The 19,570-nt window shown below is 38.1% G+C and overlaps 1 protein-coding gene across 3 annotated transcripts in view; it reads left to right on the top strand.

The window, feature by feature from the left end:
- Positions 1–9,611, top strand: part of LOC111159377 (EMSY, BRCA2 interacting transcriptional repressor) — an 84,705-nt gene extending 75,094 nt beyond the window's left edge. For 2 of the 3 annotated variants that reach the window (XM_022521791.1, XM_022521792.1), the window contains exons 17-20: positions 1,302–1,453; positions 3,338–3,901; positions 4,872–5,372; positions 9,191–9,608. In XM_022521791.1, coding sequence (XP_022377499.1) covers positions 1,302–1,453; positions 3,338–3,901; positions 4,872–5,372; positions 9,191–9,385 — 1,412 coding nt within the window. In that variant the 3' untranslated portion in view covers positions 9,386–9,608. Of the gene's footprint in view, positions 1–1,301; positions 1,454–3,337; positions 3,902–4,871; positions 5,373–9,190 lie in introns of all 3 variants that reach the window. The other variant, XM_022521790.1, reaches the window with a different exon arrangement.
- The last annotated feature ends 9,959 nt before the right edge of the window (positions 9,612–19,570 follow it).

Raw genomic sequence — 19,570 nt, forward strand, 5'->3', positions numbered from 1 at the left:
CTGAGCCACCCAGGCGCCCCTTTGACTTTGATTTCTGTAGTGATCATCTTCTTGGACATTCCACTATCACTTTTCTAAACATGGAACCACTTAATATGGAAATACTTGAAATTGCAGTTTGAGATATTTGAGCATTAGAATCGTGGGTTATTCAGAGAATTTTGATATTCTCAAAATACTTACATAATCTTACAGATTTGTTTTACTCTGCTCTTGATTCAAAAAGTTCATTTCCCAATAACCATAAGCATTTTTAAGGCTCTGTAGAATAAGAAGTGGTGAAGGTTTTACTGTTTAAAAAGTTGAAGTTGAAGCTGGTAAGAGATAGTTTGGCATCAGTGCAGACATCGTTTTACTGTTACACGGACATCAGTGCCTAGCTTATTCCTTTGCACTTTTGTAGTGAGAGAATACGAAATGGGGTTGTTTTCCTGTTACACTGTATTCTCACCCATTTATGTCAGATGAACAAAATTTGTGATTTTTCTATTCCTATGTTTACTTTTAAGACTTAGCAATTTAAGGACCATTTTCAGTCTGTTACTTCGTTTGATCCTCTTCTAGGTAGAAAAAAATTTTTTATTTTCCTATTTAAAAAAAAAACAAAAATAAAACCTCTAAGTTTAGAGACTAATAGAATTTAAATGACGTGTTCAAATTCACATAGCTGGGGTTGGTGGCAGAGTGGGACAGAATCCAGGTGTGACTCTTGGTCCAGTTCTTTTTGCGGTATCATCTTGACCTCTTACATCCTTAGGAACTATAAGGCTGCAAGACAATGTCACTTCATGTAAAAGAATGAATGCTTCTGGGTTTTATATTGCATTAGGAACTGAGACCAATAAATTAAAGTGTTATCTTAGTAAATTTAGTATTACCTTCATGTCCTTAAAGACATTAGCCTGGGATTTGATTGCAGAAATTTATTGCTGTTTTGTTACCTTAAAGGGGTGAAGGTTGTTGGACAAATTAAGTACAGCTCACAGGAGGCTGTAACTTTACGGGGTTTGTTCCTCCTTTGTGATAATAGTTTTCACGATGCTTCCGCATTTCTCATCTCATCCTCATAATGGCTCTGTTATTCCCATTTTACAGATGAGAACACAGAGTCTCAGAGAAGATAAGTGACTTTCTCAGAGTCACACATCTCATAGATGGGCAGACTCTGGTCTTCTGCCTCCTAGTTCACAGTACCACATATTCTCTGTGATGCAATCTCACAGACATTTGTTTAAAATGACTACTGGTTACAGATGCTGTGGTGATTTCTGGAGAAATATCATCACCTCCTCTATTTTCAGTCAGCCATCGCTCCCAGCCCCAACAGCCCTCCCAGCCCCAGCGGACCCTGCTCCAGCATGTGGCTCAGTCACAGACTGCAACACAGACTTCAGTGGTGGTGAAGTCCATCCCGGCATCTTCCCCTGGAGCAATCACCCACATTATGCAGCAGGTTGTATCTCTTCTTTCTCTTCTCACCTTCTGTTACTGCCTCCTTCCTGAAATAAGGTTTAGTTTCATTGATTATAGGAGAGGAAATAACTGAATTGAAGAGCAATTCTTTCCTCTGTGAGGACTGAGTAGAGAAAATGAATTGAGAGTCTTAAAACACTGGAAAGTAATTAAGAAACAGTATTCATGGATCTTCTGTAAAATTGGAACATTTGAAAAGGGTCGGATTATCTAGATGAATCTATGACTTCAGAATTGGTCACTCTGCATACGTTGTTATGAAAGCATTTATCACTGAGGTGAGATTTTTAAATGAAATAGAAGTTAGCTTGTTTAGCTGTTTGTTGCTAGGTGTTTTGGTTTTAAAATGAATTCTCATAGGAAACATTATTTATAAGTACGTATAAATATCTCACTTCTTTTACTCTATGTGACCAATTGAGGAAGAGACTTAATAGGGGAGGAGAATGAGTTAATATAAAACAGGAAATCTGGTATCAAGGGTAACAGGGAAAAAGAATATGTTGATAAGCTGATTTTGTGTCAGATACTGTGCTTTGAGCTTTAAAATACATTAATTTGTTTAATTCCCACTATGATCCTGCAAGGTAGGTGTATTATCCCTCTTACAAATGAGGAAACTCGTGCTTACAGAAGTTAAGTAACTTATTCTGGGTGGCAGAGCCAAGGTTTAAACCCAAAGCATCCTGCCTCTATACAAAGTGATATCATAGATGCCAGATTTAAGTGTGACTTCTGATTAGTTGTCACATAAATCACCATCATTTGACTGGTAGCAGTTGATCCTAATTGTAAGCAAACTAACCTGAATGACAATAAATTGTTGCATTAAAAATCTCTATGTGTAAGGTCATTATGAGATAGAGGAGGGTTTCAATTGAATCTCAAAGTTTTTAAAGTTTAGAATAAAGGAATAGCATGACAAAGAAGTAGGAAGAATGGGGTTGGGGTGGATGTTGTGTCACTGAGGAAAGCCAGGTGGCCAGAGGTTTAGCTGAGTATCAGATCTCAGCCTGGTTGCTGGCAGGTCCTGACATTGAGCTTTCTCAAGACCCCCAGAGAGGTCAAACCAGCTGGCCCTAACCATGTCCCTCAAGATCGATGCTTCCTCCCATCACAGGTACAACTGACACAGAACAATCTCCCTTTCCACAGACAGGAGTGCTTCTCCATCCCCTCCCTGGTCTTCTCCCCTCCTGGCAGCCCAGTCTCTGGGAAACTGTTGCTCAATGGGCCCAGAAGATGACCAAAGTGGGGAGGACGACTAGTGCAGAGGGTTCTTCACACAGGCCTTGGTGAAGCCTGAGGACCCATTTCTACTCTGAGCAGAGAGGCCCTCTTTGGGGACTTGTATGGGCATGTCCCTCAGACAGTGTCTCTTCCCTTCTGGATAGGGTTGGACATACACACGGCCAACGTGGGCTTCTCTGAACCTTGGCTTTTCTCTGGACACCTCATTCCTGGGTTGCTGCATTCTTTTCTTTGATTGGGTCAGTATCTCTGATGACCAGGCAAGAGAGCTGTGTCCTGAGCCAGAGAACCTCTCCCTTTTCTGTGTTGGGCTGTGCTTGCAGGGCAACCTTACTCCTCCTACCTATACATTCTGGGCTCTCAAGAACTTTTCTTAAAGAAGTGAGTAGATCAGTTTTTGCAGTCCTTAATGTCTAAGAGTTGAAATTACAAGAGTCTCAATCTAAAGACCCCCCTTTAGATTTAGAAAACTTGAGTTTCTTGGTCTTTTTAGGCTCTTCCTTCTGAAAATTTTTGAATGAATCTCATAACCAAGTCTCTTCCAGTTTGAGGAAAATGTAGCAATGTAGGTGTTTTTCTTATTTCATTCTTACTTTGTGCCTTTTTTACTTAGGCATTAAGCAGTCACACTGCTTTTACCAAACACAGCGAGGAACTTGGAACTGAGGAGGGCGAGGTTGAAGAGATGGACACTTTAGACCCTCAGACAGGTCTGTTTTACCGATCTGCCCTGACTCAGTCGCAGTCAGCTAAGCAGCAGAAACTTAGCCAGCCTCAGCTGGAACAGACTCAGCTGCAAGTGAAAACTCTGCAGTGCTTCCAGACTAAACAGAAGCAGACCATCCACCTGCAGGCAGACCAGCTCCAGCACAAACTCCCGCAAATGCCCCAGCTTTCCATCAGGCACCAAAAGCTCACCCCTCTCCAGCAAGAACAAGCACAGCCCAAGCCAGATGTACAGCACACACAGCATCCCATGGTGGCCAAAGACAGGCAGCTTCCTACTTTAATGGCACAGCCCCCGCAGACTGTAGTACAGGTGCTCGCAGTGAAAACCACGCAGCAGCTCCCTAAACTGCAACAGGCTCCGAACCAACCAAAAATCTACGTGCAACCCCAAACCCCCCAGAGCCAAATGCCGCTCCCAGCCGCATCAGAGAAACAGCCGGCAAGCCAGGTAACGGAATATTGGTAGCATGCAAAGCTAAACTTCTCTGTTCACGGAAAAAATAAGAACATCATGACCCTGTCGTGATTAGCAGTGCTTTCTCCTGGCAAGAGGAAACTCAAAAGCCTCATTTATGCTGGTATTACTTTACCCCATCAGAAGGTTGATATTAGGGAAGAAATGTACGCATTAATAATAGGAAGAAAAAAAAAGCATAGCATGCAGAACTTGATTTTCCAGACAGTTAATGAAATCACTTCAGCATTGGTCAGCAGTGCATGGAAGCGAGATCCCTAAATTATTTGTATTTTTTAGGTATAAAATAATTTTTTTTTCCGTGCCTATAAACTCATATCTGTGGCAGTAAAGCTAAGTAAACTACAGTCTTTTAAGAAGCTTCATTGAACATCTTCCTTTGTAGTTTACATCATTATCATCTAGTTAATAAATTTACCTTCTGGATTTATCTTCTAGATTATAGAGGAATTATCTGGATAATCAAAAGAAAAATTATATTAAGGAAAACCAGTGGCTTTAGAGTGATGTATATGTGTGTATGTGTGTATTATATAGAGAATATATTTGTATAGGTGTATTTTGAAGCAAAAAATTGAAAATCCTACTTTTTATTTTTAAAAACTGAAGAAGATGCAAATAATTTGAGAATGGGTTGAAGGTATACTGTGTGGGGATATAAATCCCAAAGGAAAACAAGGCTGCTGTGACTTTTTTTTTTCCTTTATTGCTGTGAACCTTGGCTGGCTAGACGAAGGTTCTTTTTATCCCTCCTCATTCCCTAGGTTTCTTAAAAATAACCACATACTTTCCCATCCAGCCCTCTTTTAAAACACCAAGCTTCATTCAGAATGTCTTCCTAGTATACCGCACGAATGTTTCTTTTGCCATAGTATCTGGGGTGTTGGATAGGTTTTCTCAAAGAGATGTAGCTGTAACACACACAACCCCAATTTGTTTTCAGGTGGAGCAGCCAATTATAACCCAAGGATCCTCTGTTACAAAGATAACTTTTGAGGGGCGCCAGCCTCCCACAGTTACAAAGATAACTGGTGGCAGTTCTGTGCCTAAGCTGACATCACCAGTTACAAGCATATCTCCCATTCAGGCCTCTGAGAAGACAGCAGTGTCAGACATTTTGAAAATGTCTTTGATGGAAGCTCAGATTGATACAAATGTAGAGCATATGGTAGTGGATCCCCCAAAGAAGGTTCTTGCCACTGGTATGCTCACTGGTGAAGCAGGATCATTACCGTCCACCCATGTGGTGGTGGCAGGGATGGCGAATTCCACTCCCCAGCAACAGAAATGTAGAGAGTCCTGTTCAAGTCCATCTGCTGTTGGCCCTCCCTTAACGACAAGGAAAACCGATGCACCAGGAGTGCCTACGACAGGCCAGTTCATGCGTATTCAGAATGTAGGCCAAAAGAAAGCTGAAGAGAGCCCAGCAGAAATTATCATCCAGGTAAGAATTGGAAGGAACATGAGAAGTATTGGGCATCTTGGGGGTTGTGGGTTTGCTGTGATTGGGGCTGTTACAGGAAGAGTCATGCCAAGATGGCAAAAGACATAGCAATTATTTTTGAGATGGCATTTGAAAAATTGGGGTTTAATACCCATTATAAATATACAAATTTTTATTTTCTGGAAGAGAATTCTAGAAAATTGGTGGATGTTATCACACCCCCTCTTAGAGGTAGTCAAGGGCCCTGAGCCCATATGTCAGCTTGATTTGTAGATATAAGACGTGCTTGCCAGGGTTAACTCAGTAAGTCAACCCAGAAAATGAGCAACTTGATGGGGTCAGTCTCCCCGGTCTTTGCTCAAAAACTCCTGGGATATAACTGGATTGCACTTTTATTTCAAGTCAATTTCAGGGGCCCTTTCCTTGGAAATACACAGCTCTTTATCTTGATCTAAGTTTATGGTTTTCAGGACAGTTAAACCTTAATTAACTGCAGTGTCTGGAGAAACATGTTGTAAGAAAATGTTTCTACGTAATTTAATTTTATATTTAATTTGGGATTAACCATAAAGCTTTGCTTTTTATTTCAATCATTGTTGAAAAATCTTGTTATGGTTACTGTCCTACCTTGGTAAGTACAGGCTAGTGAACATAATGAATTATTCATTGGCAGTAGATCTTCTGTGCTTCACATTCCCTTCATTTTGAAACTCATCTGTCATCATGCATAATAGATCAAGACTAAAGAATTACTGAGTCCAGACTAGCCTTTAGAAGTTGTATTTTACTTCCCTTTCTCCTTGCAGGGTTTCAGATTGTTTTCTTGTCACTTGTCATTTTTTTGGCTACACTCATAAGATGGCTTGGAAGGTTATCAGAACAACACATTTTATTTAATGGAGAATTTGGATTCATTGAAATGTGGATAATCTAGGATTTACCATAGATTCATTGTTGTGTGACTTGGAAGTTTCTATGGTAAACTTTCCCTTTTCCATGATGCCAGGCTATAAGAGAATACAAATTGACCAATATTATATTTATTAATATAAATAAGTATGGGGAAAATGCTTAAAGGCAAATAGAACTGGCCATTGAATTATTAAATGATTTCTTCCTCTGTAAAAACAGTTGTTAGCAAATTAAGTCATTCTTGACAGGGGGAGTCATTGGTGTGTCGCTCCCCCCACCCCACCCCCCAAAAAGGTGGAAAAAGACTTTGAGTTCCTAGCTTTGCCACTCATTGTGTGACTTTAGGCAGGGTTCTTTTACCCCACTCTTCGTTAGTTTCCTCATCAGTAAAAATGGGAATAAGGAATGCCTATTTTACATGATTAATGGGCAGATTGTACAAAATTGAGATGAAGCACCTAGCACAGTACCTGGCTCTTGGTGATTGCCCAATAAATGGTGGCTGTTAACTATTTTACTAAAATTTACTGTGGCTCCTAAGAGTTTAAATTGGTATGCCAACTATATTGGAAATAATTTGGGATAGCTTATTTGGAAATTATTTTCTGTATTTTATGAACAGGGCTGAAAATTGCTTTGTGTATCAAGGATAGTATCTAATGAGTTGGCTCTCTACAGAACACAAAACTAACTTTCAGTGTATATATACCATGTGCTAGGTGGCCACATCAGAGGAAAGGACAGTGTGGTGGTTAGGAACCAAGCTTTTGGAGTCAGAAACACCTGGGTTTGAGTCTCAGCTGTGCTCCTTCTTACCAGCATTGTGGTTTGGAGCAACAGAGTTCACCTCTGTACCTCCGTTTCATTCCCTGTGAAATGAAGAGCATAACAGTTATTCACAAGGTTGTTTTGAGGATTTCATGGGAAACTGTATGGAATATAGCTAGTTAAGTGTCTGATACAAAGGAACACTCAATAACTATAGCTCCTGTTACTATAATCATCAGGAATATATTGTTGGGATATTTTCAGATCTTCCTAGATACACTTAGCTTTGACTGGAAGTACTGATTTTATGGATTCAGTAAAATAGTGTGGGGATGAATGAAAGAAGTCTACAGAAGTGCTTTGATTCCTTGAAAAATGTTTTATAAGAATTCAACATGTTTAATAATAAATACTTTGAATGAAAGCATTGTTCTTTGTAGACACTGTATTTCATTCATTTGTTCATTCATTCATTCATTCATACCACATGTATTATTTAACCTCTGTGTTCTAGGTGCTGTGCTAGGTGCAGGCTAGAGGAGTAAACAAAACAAATATATCTTCTATTCTGAAGGAGTCTATATATGTGGAACTCATAGTTTTAGAACCTTAGATATACTCTAAAGATCTTTAGAGTATATCTTACTGCACAAGATTAAAGCTCAGTGAGGTGAAGTGACTTGTTCAGAGGTCCATAGCACATCTGAGCCAGAATTGAACTAGAATTCAGGTCTCCTGACCCCACCTCAGACTTCTTCACAGTGACCAGCTATATGGACCAGAGTGGGGGAAAACAAGTGACAGAAGACTCCACTAATCTAGATAGAGTGCCTTGGCATCTTGCAATATTTTCTTTATAGTGTTAAAATTATATTTATATCCCTCTCCCCATCAGTTCCCACCCTGGCAGTAGAAGACTGTTTTGGTCAGGTGTATTTCCTGATACTCAGTTTTGCCCCAGGACTTTGAATGGTAAAGACAGGTCAATTCATTTGGCAGGTGTTTATTGAGCAACTAAGGCATGACAGGCCCTGTTCAGAACTCTGGGCGTCTAGCAATGAAAAAAAGTAGTCAAGGTCTGTGCTCTGATACATACTCTCATGGAGCTTACATTCTAAGGGTGAGAAAAAAATTTAACAAAAATGATAAATGCAGTGAAGAAAAAAACAACGTAATAGAGGTGGGAGTGGGACCTACCCAGTGATCTGGTTTCATGGTCATAGAAGGAAAGCTTCTCAAAATGTTTTACTCTAAGCATTTGAGCTAAGATGCAGATGACAGGATGGAACCAGCCATGCAGAGATTCAGAGAAAAAGTATTCCAGGAAGAGGGGAGGAACCTAGTGCAAAGGTCCAAGGTATGAGTGTGTTTGGCATAAACCTAGAGTCGTGACAAAAAGTTTGATTTTATAGCAATTACGGTAGGAAACCGTTGTAGAACTTTAAGCAGAGGTATGATGTGAACTGATAGACCTGATAAGGATGAGAAAGAAGAACCTGACAAGGCAATATGGCCATAATATGTGTTTGTCTACTCATATTTTAAAAGACAGTTTTGTCCTCTTAGGAAAGAGAATTAGTATGTCACTCAAATAAATAACTTCCCCTTTGAACTACCAAAGGGTTACTGAAGGTTACTGAAGGGTTTAAAATATATTGTGGTGTCAGCAAATTAATCATATACCTTGCAGATAATAATGAGTGAAATCTGACTGCATTTACATTTAAAATTTGCTTAATGATCAGATGAAAATGTCCTTTAAAGTCTCTCTCTTGAATTAGGCACAGACTTCAGCCTCCTTTACTGGAGGACGTGCCATCAGGAAGTGAAAAGATCACTTTATGTTGTTAGAAGACTTGAGCTTGAATCCTGGCACTTTAACTTTGACCAACTGTGTGACCTTGATTAAGTCACTTACTCTCTTAGTTTCCTCATTTGTAAAATGGGAGTAACATTTTTCTTACAGTGTTGTATGGGGATTTAGTAGAGTATCATGTGTGAAAGCACCTAGCACAGTGCCTGGCGTGTAGTAGTTGTCCAATAAATGTCAGTTTCCTTGTTTCCTTCCTTAGTGTTGGGGAAATCCTCCTGTTTCTTCTTTTTACCATAAAGCCTCTCTCCTGTGTCTTCTCTTCCAGGCTATTCCCCAGTATGCTATTCCTTGTCACTCCAGTTCCAACGTGGTTGTAGAGCCCAGTGGGCTTCTTGAGCTAAACAACTTCACTAGCCAGCAGTTGGATGACGATGAGACGGCAATGGAGCAAGACATAGACAGTAGCACAGAGGATGGAACCGAGCCCAGCCCCTCTCAGAGTTCTGCTGAACGGTCCTAAGTTTTTGGAAACAGGCGTGCACTTTAAAACCTACTTGGTTACCAAGTGTCCAGGGAAGCCCTTGATTTTTGATGTCTAAAGAGAGCACTTTGCCCATGCTTAGGCTATGGACCCCCAAATCACAGTGTTTCAACAAGAGTTGCTGCAGGAGCAGCATTTTAAAACAAGATAAAACTCACAAGGGAATGTACTTTTTTAAAATTAAAAAAAAAAAAAAAAGGAAAAAAAAGGAAAACTAAAAAAAAGAAAAACATGCACATCTGCAGTGACAAAAGACCTGATATTCTTTCTCTGTTGGACCACAGCTGATGGAAAAGTATGTCATGCAGTGGAAAGAGACTTTTCCTGTGAATGTTCCTCAACTGGTTTCTGCTGAGCAAAACACCATCAGAAAAGGAGAATGTGAATAGTTTGTATTTTGAAACGGTGTGTCAGGAACAGTTTTTTAAAAACCTTGTATGTTTTTGAAAATCTCTGGAATTGTTGAATTGGTTAAAATTTTACAGTTTGCTCAGTTTATAGTTTATAAAATAACTAGAAAAATACTGGCATTAAAGAATCCTTGTTAGATGGTGGAAATCAGATCCCTAACCAGTAGGAAGTGCTTTTTGGGTGGCTTGTACATTCTCATCAATTGTATGCTAATTTATTGTGTTGTTGTTCCTGTGCTCTAGGCAGTGCACTTGCCTTCTATTTATTTAAATGTAAACATTTCAAAGCAGGCCATATTCTTTCTGACAGATTTCCTGTAAATCAGGATTGCCTGCCTTTTCCACCTCCCACCCCTCCCGCTCCTTTAAGAAAAGAGAAAATGTTTCATTGTGAAGGAGAGGAAAAGAAACATTTTCTAGCCCAAAGGAAATGTTCTGCTATGTTCAGGAAAAATTATCCATATGATGCTCTCTTAACATTGAAATTGCACATTCATATTGGACTGAGACTTTGAAGATAACTTCTACATACTTTTGTTTAAACCCCTTTGAAATGTATAAAAATTAATTTGCAGTTCTAAATGTAATGTTTTTAAGCATTCTGCCTTTTTAGGACACAGTTTGTTTAAGCAATATGTTTGGGTCTTGTGATCACTGTCTGTCACAAGTAGAGTGAGGGGTAAGAGGGTGGGAGGGTAACGGTCAGTTTTGACAAGTTGTGGCAAAGGAAGCAATTCTTTTCATTTTTAAAAAAATGTAAATAGAAAAGTTTTTAACGGTTTTATATAGATTTCACTATAAATAAGCATTTTAAGACTGACAAATGTTGAACTGTATATACATATCTCAGCATAACTGCCCAATTTTTTGGTGCTGAAGTACTGTAAGTAGATTTCATCAACAGTCTCCTAATTTTTGCATCTATATCTAGAAAAAGAAACTGTGATACTGTAGTTAATAAATTCCCACTAGAGTGACACTGAAGATTTAAACACAAGCATTTATAAGATGCACTGACCTCTGGTAGTCGCCATCATTTCTCCTGAGTGGTTAACGACTTACCCATAGATGGGGCTGTTGGATTTTATTTTATTGTACAAATTCATGTTTAAAAGACTTTGTGATTTTTTCTAGTTAAGTAACTTTTTAACCTCTCCAGTCATAGGCTTCTTTGAAAATCTGATCACACTATGAACTCTCCCCAAAAAGACACACATGCCAATATACATGTTAGATTTTACATACAATCTTAGGGGTTTGTGGGCCCCTAATCCTAACCATGTATTGAAGGTTAAGCCCTCTGTTATGGTCAGTCCACTACTTACAGATGTAAGTTTTTATAAAATAAAATATCTTTTAAATATTCATGGGTCAGGTAACAAGAGCAAACGTGAATAAAGTTATTATGTCTACTTCTACATATTCTGGCAGCATAGCATACCTGTGTCCCTTTGACAATTTAACCTTAATATGTTTTCAGCAACTGGAATGGCAGATGAAACTTCATAAGCTACACTTTTAAAAATTAGTGTGTATATATTAACAAATTATCAAGTGACGGATTTAACATTTTTTTTTCCTTCAAAGATATTACTTTTAAGGAGACCATGAATTCTTTTGTTTATTCAACAAATATTATTTAAACATCTTCTGTGTGTCAGGTACTGTTCTAAGCGCCAGCGATTCCACAGTAAATAAACAGAAAATCCTACCCTTATGGAGTTTACAAACAGAGCTTCCTGCTGAAGAGTGGATGCCAGGGCCAAAGGAAGGAGGAAACTCAAGTGACCCTTAGGTTTCTTGCTTAAGTGAATGGATGGTGGTGCTGTATATGGGTCTCCAGGTATCCTTTTACTGAAAGTCTTAGCATTATTAAATGTAATTTTAAATCAGTCCTTGTGAAAGATATCCAGAGATTATGCTGCAAATATTACAGAATTATTAGAGTCCTAACAACTGTTACAGGCAGTGGTAAGAAAAATTCATTTGGTTTGAAGTAAACTTTGTAAAGGCTTTGTATTGCACAATGCAGTTTATGCTGAACTTAGGGATCTTAAAAAAATGTTTTATTGAAATTAATTCACATGCCATACAATTCACCCATTTGAAGTATACAGTCAGTGGTTTTCACTGTATTTACTGAGTTGGGCAGCCATCACTACAGCCAGTTTTAGAACATTTGCATAACCCTTTAGCTGTTACCCCTGAAACTCACCCTGCCACTCCAGCTCTAGGCAACCACTAAACTACTTTCTGTCTCTATGGACTTGCCTATTCTGGACATTTCATAAAATGGAATCATACAATATGTGGTCATCCGTGACTGGCTTCTTTCATTTGGCATAGTATTTTCAAGATTGTAACATGTTTTAGTCCTTCAGTCCTTTTCATGGCTCAGTAATATTCCACCGCATGGATAAACCACATGTTATTTATCCATTCATTGGTTGATGGACGTTGGGGTTTCTACTTTTGGCTTTTATGAATAATGCTGCTGTGAACATTTTGTGTACAGTTTTTACATGTTTTCTGTTCTCTTTGGTACATTTCTAGGAGTGTAATTGCTAGGTCCTACAGTACCTGTGCTTAATGATTTGAGAAACTATCAAACTCTTGTCTACAGTGACTGTACAGTTTACAGCAGTATAGGACAGTTTGACCTTTTCTACATCTTCACCAATGCTTGCTATATTTGTTTTTTTGTTTTCATTATTTTTCAAAATTATATCCATCTTAGAGTGTGAAGTGGTACCTCATTATGGGTCTGATTGACATTTCCCTGATGGCTAATGATAAGAATCTTTTCATCTGCTTGTTTGCCATTCACAGATCTTTGGAGAAATGTCCTTTGCCCATTTTCAAATTGAATGATTTTCTATTTTATTATTTAAATTGAGAACTTTTGAAGTACAGGCAATAATACCACTCTTAAAAGAAAAGTAACCTGTTCTCTAGTCATTAATTCATCACCCTTAAAACCTTAATCACGTTTTACTTCCTCTCTAATGTAACAAATTGCTTAACATTCTTAAAACTGTGTAGAGCTAATTGAAAACGTTTTTAAATACATTTCTTTGTGAGGTTCTCTCAATGACCTGCTTGGATGGGAGACATAGTACAAAGGAAAAGTACCCAAGTGGTCGGATTTGAGTCCCAGGCTCCTGTGTTAATGAATCATATGAACTTGAGCAGGTCCCATTCCCGGTAATACAAAGTGTGAGTTTCTGACCCACTTGGGGTTATCGTGAAGAATGCATGAAATAGTGCATGTAAAAATGCCAGGCACAGAGGTGCTCTATTTTTTAAGTCTAATAGTTATTAACAGTCCCACTTTATAAATAGAAAATGAGGGCGCAGAGACAAATGAAGTACCAAAACACACAGATTATATGCTAATAGGCATCATGCTGATCCCCAAGTTGATACTTTCTATATAGGAGTGTATGTGTGCCACCAAACACAGAACTGGCCTTTGGAAAGACAGGGGAACTTGATGTTGGCCTTTAACATAATCTCTTTGTCAGTCTTGGGTGCCTTCACACAGAGGTGCTCACACACAAGTTTGTTTTTTGAGTTCAATTACATGTCACAAATCCCAGATAAGAGGAAGTAGAGTGAAAAAGCACCATGTAAGCAAGGCCTTTCCAAGAAGAGTGAGAAAACAGTCTGCTGCCTCTGCTTACAGGTGTATAAGCCTTTAAGTGAGGCCTATGACCTATATATTGAAAAAAGGATTGAAACACCATAGAATCAGATTTGTACTTGTGAGAAGTCTTGCTCTGCTTTCTTACCTCTTCCTCGCTTACACAGACTGTAACTGAAAACAGGGCACTTAAGGAAAAAAAAAAAAAAAACAAGCCTAGGTTTGAATCCTGACAAGCCATGTAGCTGGACAAGCTCTGAGAGGCTTCAGTTAGCACAAGATGGAATGAATGATTTATACTATGTCACCTAATACCCATTTTTAAATGTCCTGACTTTTTCTTTTCCTTCCAACAAATAGTTACTGGGCATTTCTTATGTGCAGACGTTGGGGATATAATAGCCAGGGAAAGACACCCCTACCCTCTTGGAACTTGAGCCTTTATCTCCTTTAGGAGATACATGAATCAAAGATTACAGCTAAATATATTCATTGCTAAGTGCTATGGTTGAAAATAGGTAGTGCTAGGATAGTGTGTAAATACGGAGGTTGGGGAGTGTTGCTCAGAAAGGGATTCTTAAAGTGATTTGAAGGAAGGGATTTAACTAGGCAAGAAAGATGGGGGGGGGGCAGAAGGATAGCAGCTATGAAAGGCCTGTGGTAGGAGGGGCTTGGGGAGAGGGGAACTTTGAGTAGGCTAATGTGACAGTAATGCAGCAAGTGAAGGCAGCAAACGTGGGAGCAGAACGTAGAGACAGACCTATATGTGGATCTTGCAGGTTATGATAAAGGTTTGAAGTTTTATTCTTAGAACAAGAAGTCACTGAAAAGTTTTAAGCCATTGACCCTGGCAAAATGAATTAATATATGTACAAAATATTTGGAGTTATGTTGGTTCATTAGTACAGAAAAATATATTTAACTTTTTTTTTAATGCCAGTCTCATCTCCTTATGTCTGGCATTCAAGGTTCTTAGCCAGAGCTGCAGTCTACATCTGTAGATTCATAACCCATTTCACTACCCCGACCTACTGCCTGTCTCCCCCATCACACATACAGTTTATGCTCTGTATTTGAAAGGCTCACTCATTTCCCAAAGCCCTGCTTAAAAACCACATCCTTCACCAAGACTGCCCAGATGTGTTGAAGGGGAACTTAATCTCACCCCACTGCTGAGTTCCTCTAGCATTTGGGGAGAAATACACATTTACTTAGCACTTACCATTGCTTCTTTACTGTGAATTAGTTGCAATATCTCACAGTATGCCTCTGGGAGAGTCCTTGAAATGCAGTATTCTAAGGAGTCATTCTAAATTCTTTTAGCTTAAGTAAGAGGTGCTGAGCTTTCTGGATTTTTTTTTAATTTATTTTTTATTTATTTATTTATTTTTGTCTCTGATGCCCTTGAATATCAAGGCTTACTATTCAAGTTTGTTAGAAAGAGTTTAGTGAGATCGTTGGTAATCTTAAGATTCACTCATTCAAGTCAGTAGCATCCTGTTTGGTTCTCCACAGGATCAACTGCTATTTCCTTGCATGGCAGCGTTCACCAGGGTCTATCATCTATGCTATCACTTTGACCTCTACCATATATGGATTAATTAATTAAATCACTGAATAAATATTGAGCAGTTATTGTGACCCAGACACTATTCTAGCCACTAGGGATATAGCAGTGAACAAAATAGTAGAAAAATAAAACAATCTGTGTTATGTAGCTTACATTCTAAATGGGCTATAAGTGTAAATTAAAAATAAATGGTATCTTATGATAATTAGAACAAGCAAAGTGGGAAAGGGGAATATGAAATTCTAGGATCTGTAGGTGTTAAATCTTAGATGGAATAGACAGGGAAGTTCTCACTGAGAAGGTAAATTGGAAAAAACCTGCAGGACATGAGGAAGTCAGCTGGACTGATGTCTGCAGAAAGAGTGTTCAATGTGGAGGGGACAGCAAGTACAAAGGCCCTGAGATCCGTGCCTGGCATATTCAAAGAACAGCCAAAACGAACAAACAAAAAAAAGACCAGATAGGGTCAGAGTGAATGGGGATGGAGGGAGTTATGTCTTCTCTCTTTTTTTCTTTGTCATTACCTAAAGGGTTGTCAAGTTTGATGGTCTTTTCCAAGAACTGACTTTTGGTTTCTTTGATTCTTTTGTTTTTCTATTCTCTATTTCATTTATCTCCATTCTATTCTTTTTATTATTTTCTTGCTTTTGCTAGCTTTGGGCTTTGTTTGTTTTGTTTTTCCCTCTTTTTCTAGTTCCTCAAGGTGTAAAGTTAAGTTATTGATTTGAGATCTTTCCTTTTTTGATGTAGGCATACACAGCTGTAAATTTCTCTCTGAGCACTGTTTGTGCTGTATTCTATAAATTTTTGTATGTTGTGGGTTTTTTTTTTTTCACTCATCTCAAGGTATTTTCTAGTTCCTCTTATGATTTCTTCAATCACTGGTTGTTTAAGAGTTTGTTTAATTTCCATGTATTTGTGAAATGTGCAGTTTTCCTTCTGTTACTGATTTCTACCTCTATTCCATTGTGGATGTTCTATCCATGATTGAAAGTGGTGTACTGAAGTCTCCAGAAGTCTCCATTAGTGTGAGCTGTCTATTTCTCCCTTCAGTTCTGTTAATATTCGGCTCATATATTTTGGAGCTCTGTTTGGTACATGTATGTTTATAATTGTTATTTCTTGGTGAATCAACCCCTTTATCAGTATATAGTTCTTCTTTGTGTCTTGTAACAGTTTTTACTTAAAGTCTATTCTGTCTGATATTAGTATAGTCACCTCAGCTCTCTTTTAGTTACCATTTGCATGGAATATATTTTTCTATCCTTTAACTTACAGCCTATTTATGTCTGCATTGAAAGCCAGTCTCTTATGGACAGCATTTTGGATCATTTTTAATCTAATCTGCCAGTCTTAACTATTGATGGGAGAGTTTAATCCATTTATTTTTAATGTAATTAGGAATAAAGAAGGATTTACTTATGCCATTTAATATTTGTTTGCCATGTCTAATACTTTTTAAAATTCCCTATTTCCCATGGCCTTCTTTTATGTTTGATTTTTTTTTGTATTGAGATGTTTTTATTTCCTTCTCATTTCCTTTGTGTAAATTTTTAGTTATTTAGATATTTCCTTTGTGGTTACGAAGGGGATTACATTTAATATCCTTAATTTATACCTAGTTTGAATTGATACCAATTTTACTTTAGTAGCATACAAAACTTTGCCCCTCTATAGCTTCATTCCCCCCTTTATGTTGTTATCATCACAAATTACATTTTTATACGTTGTGTGTCCAATAACAGATTTATAGTAGGAAATAAAAAGTGGAATTACAAAACAAAACTGCAATAATATTGGCTCTTATATTTTCCTGTGTAGGTACCTTTACTGGAGGACTTTATTTCTTCATATGGCTTCAACTTATTGTCAAGTAGCCTTTTGTTTCAATCTGAAGGACTCCTTTTATTTTACTTATTTATTAAACATGGGACTTGAACTTGGGATCCTGAGATCAAGACCTGAGCTGAGAACAGAAGTCAGATGCTCAACTGACTGAGCCACCCAGAAGCCCTTGAAGGACTCCTTTTAGTAGTTCTTTATGGGAAGATCTAGTGGTAATGAGCTCCCTGAGCTTTTGTTTTTCTGAGAATATTTAATTTTTCCCTCATTTTTGAATGACAGTTTTACTGGATAATGAATTCTTGATTGACAGGTTTTATTTTTTTTCTTCCAGCACTTTGTGTCATCTCACTGCCTTCCTAGGCTTCATGGTTTCTGGTGAGAAATCGGCTGTTTATCTTACTAAGGAGACCTTGTATCTGACAAGTTGCTGCCCTCTTGTTTCTTTCCAGATCTTCTTTTTGTCTTTTGACAGTTTGACTCTGACATGTCTTAGTATAGCTGTGTAAGTTTATCCTACTTGGAGTTCATTCAACTTCTTGAATGTGTAGATTCATGTCTTCCATCAAACTTGGTAAATTTTCGATTGTTTCTTCAAATATTCTTTCTGCCCCTTTCTCTCTTTCTCCCATAATACATATATTGAGCCTTTTTATAGTATCCCACAAGTCTCATAGCTCCTTTTAATTCCCCCCCCCCCTTTCTGTTCCTGGATAATTCTGTAACTGGATAATTTCAGTTGTCCTATCTTCAAGTTCACTCATTCTGTCTTCTGCATGCTCAAATTTTCTAGAAGTTGAACCCCCTCTAGTAAAGTTTTTTTTTAATTCATTTACCAACATCTCCCTATTTCTGCAGCCCTTGGCAGCCACCATTCTACACTGTTCTGTGAGTTTGACTTTTTAAGATTTCACATATAAGTGAGATCATGCAGTATTTGTCTTCTGTTTCTAACTTATTTCACTTAGCACAATGTCCTCCATGTTCATCCATGTTGTTGCAAATGACAGGATTTTCTTTTTTAAGGTTGAACAATATTCCACTGTGTGTGTGTGTTTGTGTACACACACACACACACACACACACACTGTATTTACTTCATTCATTCACTAATGGACACTTAGGTTGTCGCCATTGTGAATAATGCTGCAGTGAACATGGGAGTACAGATAGCTCTTTGAGATACTGATTTCATTTTCTGTGAATATATATCCAGAAGTGGTATTTTTGGATCACATGGTAACTCTTAATTTTTTTGAGGAACCTCTATAGTGTTTTCCATGGAGTTTTCATTTCAATAATCATACATTTATGTCCAAAATTTCCATTTGGTTCCTTTGATAATTTCTCTTTATCGAAATTCTTATTTTGTTCTCAAATCACTTTCTGTATTTCCTTTAGTTCTTCATCTTTGGCTCTTTGAACACATTTAAGACAGTTATTTTAAAGTATTTGTATAATAAGTCCAGTGTCTGGGTTTTCTTGAGAACTGTGTCAGTCAAGTAATTTTGTTCCTTTAAATAGGTTGTATTTTTCTGTTTATGGGTATACTTCGTGATTTTTTGTTGTTGAAAAGTGAACATTTGAATATTGTGGTGTGGTAACTAGAAATCAGAGTTTCCCTTTCCCCCCAGGATTTGCTGGATTTTTCTTTCTTTCTTTCTTTCTTTTTTTTTTTTTGATTGTTAAAGGCTATAGTGGCTCATTTGTCTACCGACATCTTCCCCCACCCCAACCCAACACTGTATTCTTTTCATGTGTGGTCACTGAAGTTTCTGTTCCACAGCATGTGTTCGACTAGTGTTTGGCAGATTTCTTTGAACCCCAGGAGCTAAGCAAACACACACATACACACTCACACCTCTTGGTCTTTGCAGATTGGCTTTGTGCTGTGGTCCTTCTTCAGCACTTACCCAGACTCCCACTGAGTCTAGGGACCAACCTGAAGTGAAAGCTTGAGGTCTTCTCAGTTCTTTTCTAAGCGTGTATGTGGCTTTGTAAATTCTTCTTTTATATAAAGTGCTTTTGAATGTCCTAATTTCTCAAAGAAACTCTCCTGGTCTTTTCTTCCCAGGCCTTAGGTGTTCTTTCATGCCTCAACCATAATCTTTTGCCATAGCTGTCTGCAGATTGTTTGTCAGCCTTACCGTGTTTTCAAACAATGTATTCTGCATTTCCAGCATGACTGAGTTCTGAGTTAGGTGAAACAGAAATGATTGCCTTTCTTCAGTCCTTCAAATAGCCCCGAGGCAGTTAGAATAAATGTACACAGTAATTTGCAAATAAAGTGTCCTGTGTTCCTTTCAAAAGCAAGGACCAGTGCCTCACCCTGGCAACATGGGCATCCTTAAGGTCATTGCTGAGCCAGGGAGAGGCTAGGGTAAAAGCCAGTAGAAATGCCACAGAGTTTTCCTATAGTTTTGTTTCTGTCTCATTTTTTTAGGTGGCAAGATATACATGAGATAAAACTTAACCATTTGTAAGTATACAGTTCAGTGGCATTGTGTACATTCATATTGTTCAATCATCACCACTGTTTTTTCCAGAACTTTTTAATCATCCCAAACTGCAACTCTGTAGCCATTATATGATAATTCCCCTTCCCACCTCCCCCAGCCCTTATTAAGCACCCTATACTTTCAAAGTTGCCTTTTTCTTGATTCAGCATTTGGTGTTGCTATATAAAACTTTGACTGTTT

Source organism: Enhydra lutris, unplaced genomic scaffold (assembly GCF_002288905.1).
Source record: "Enhydra lutris kenyoni isolate GAN:26980312 unplaced genomic scaffold, ASM228890v2 scaffoldscaffold68, whole genome shotgun sequence".
NCBI classification, from domain to species: domain Eukaryota; kingdom Metazoa; phylum Chordata; class Mammalia; order Carnivora; family Mustelidae; genus Enhydra; species Enhydra lutris.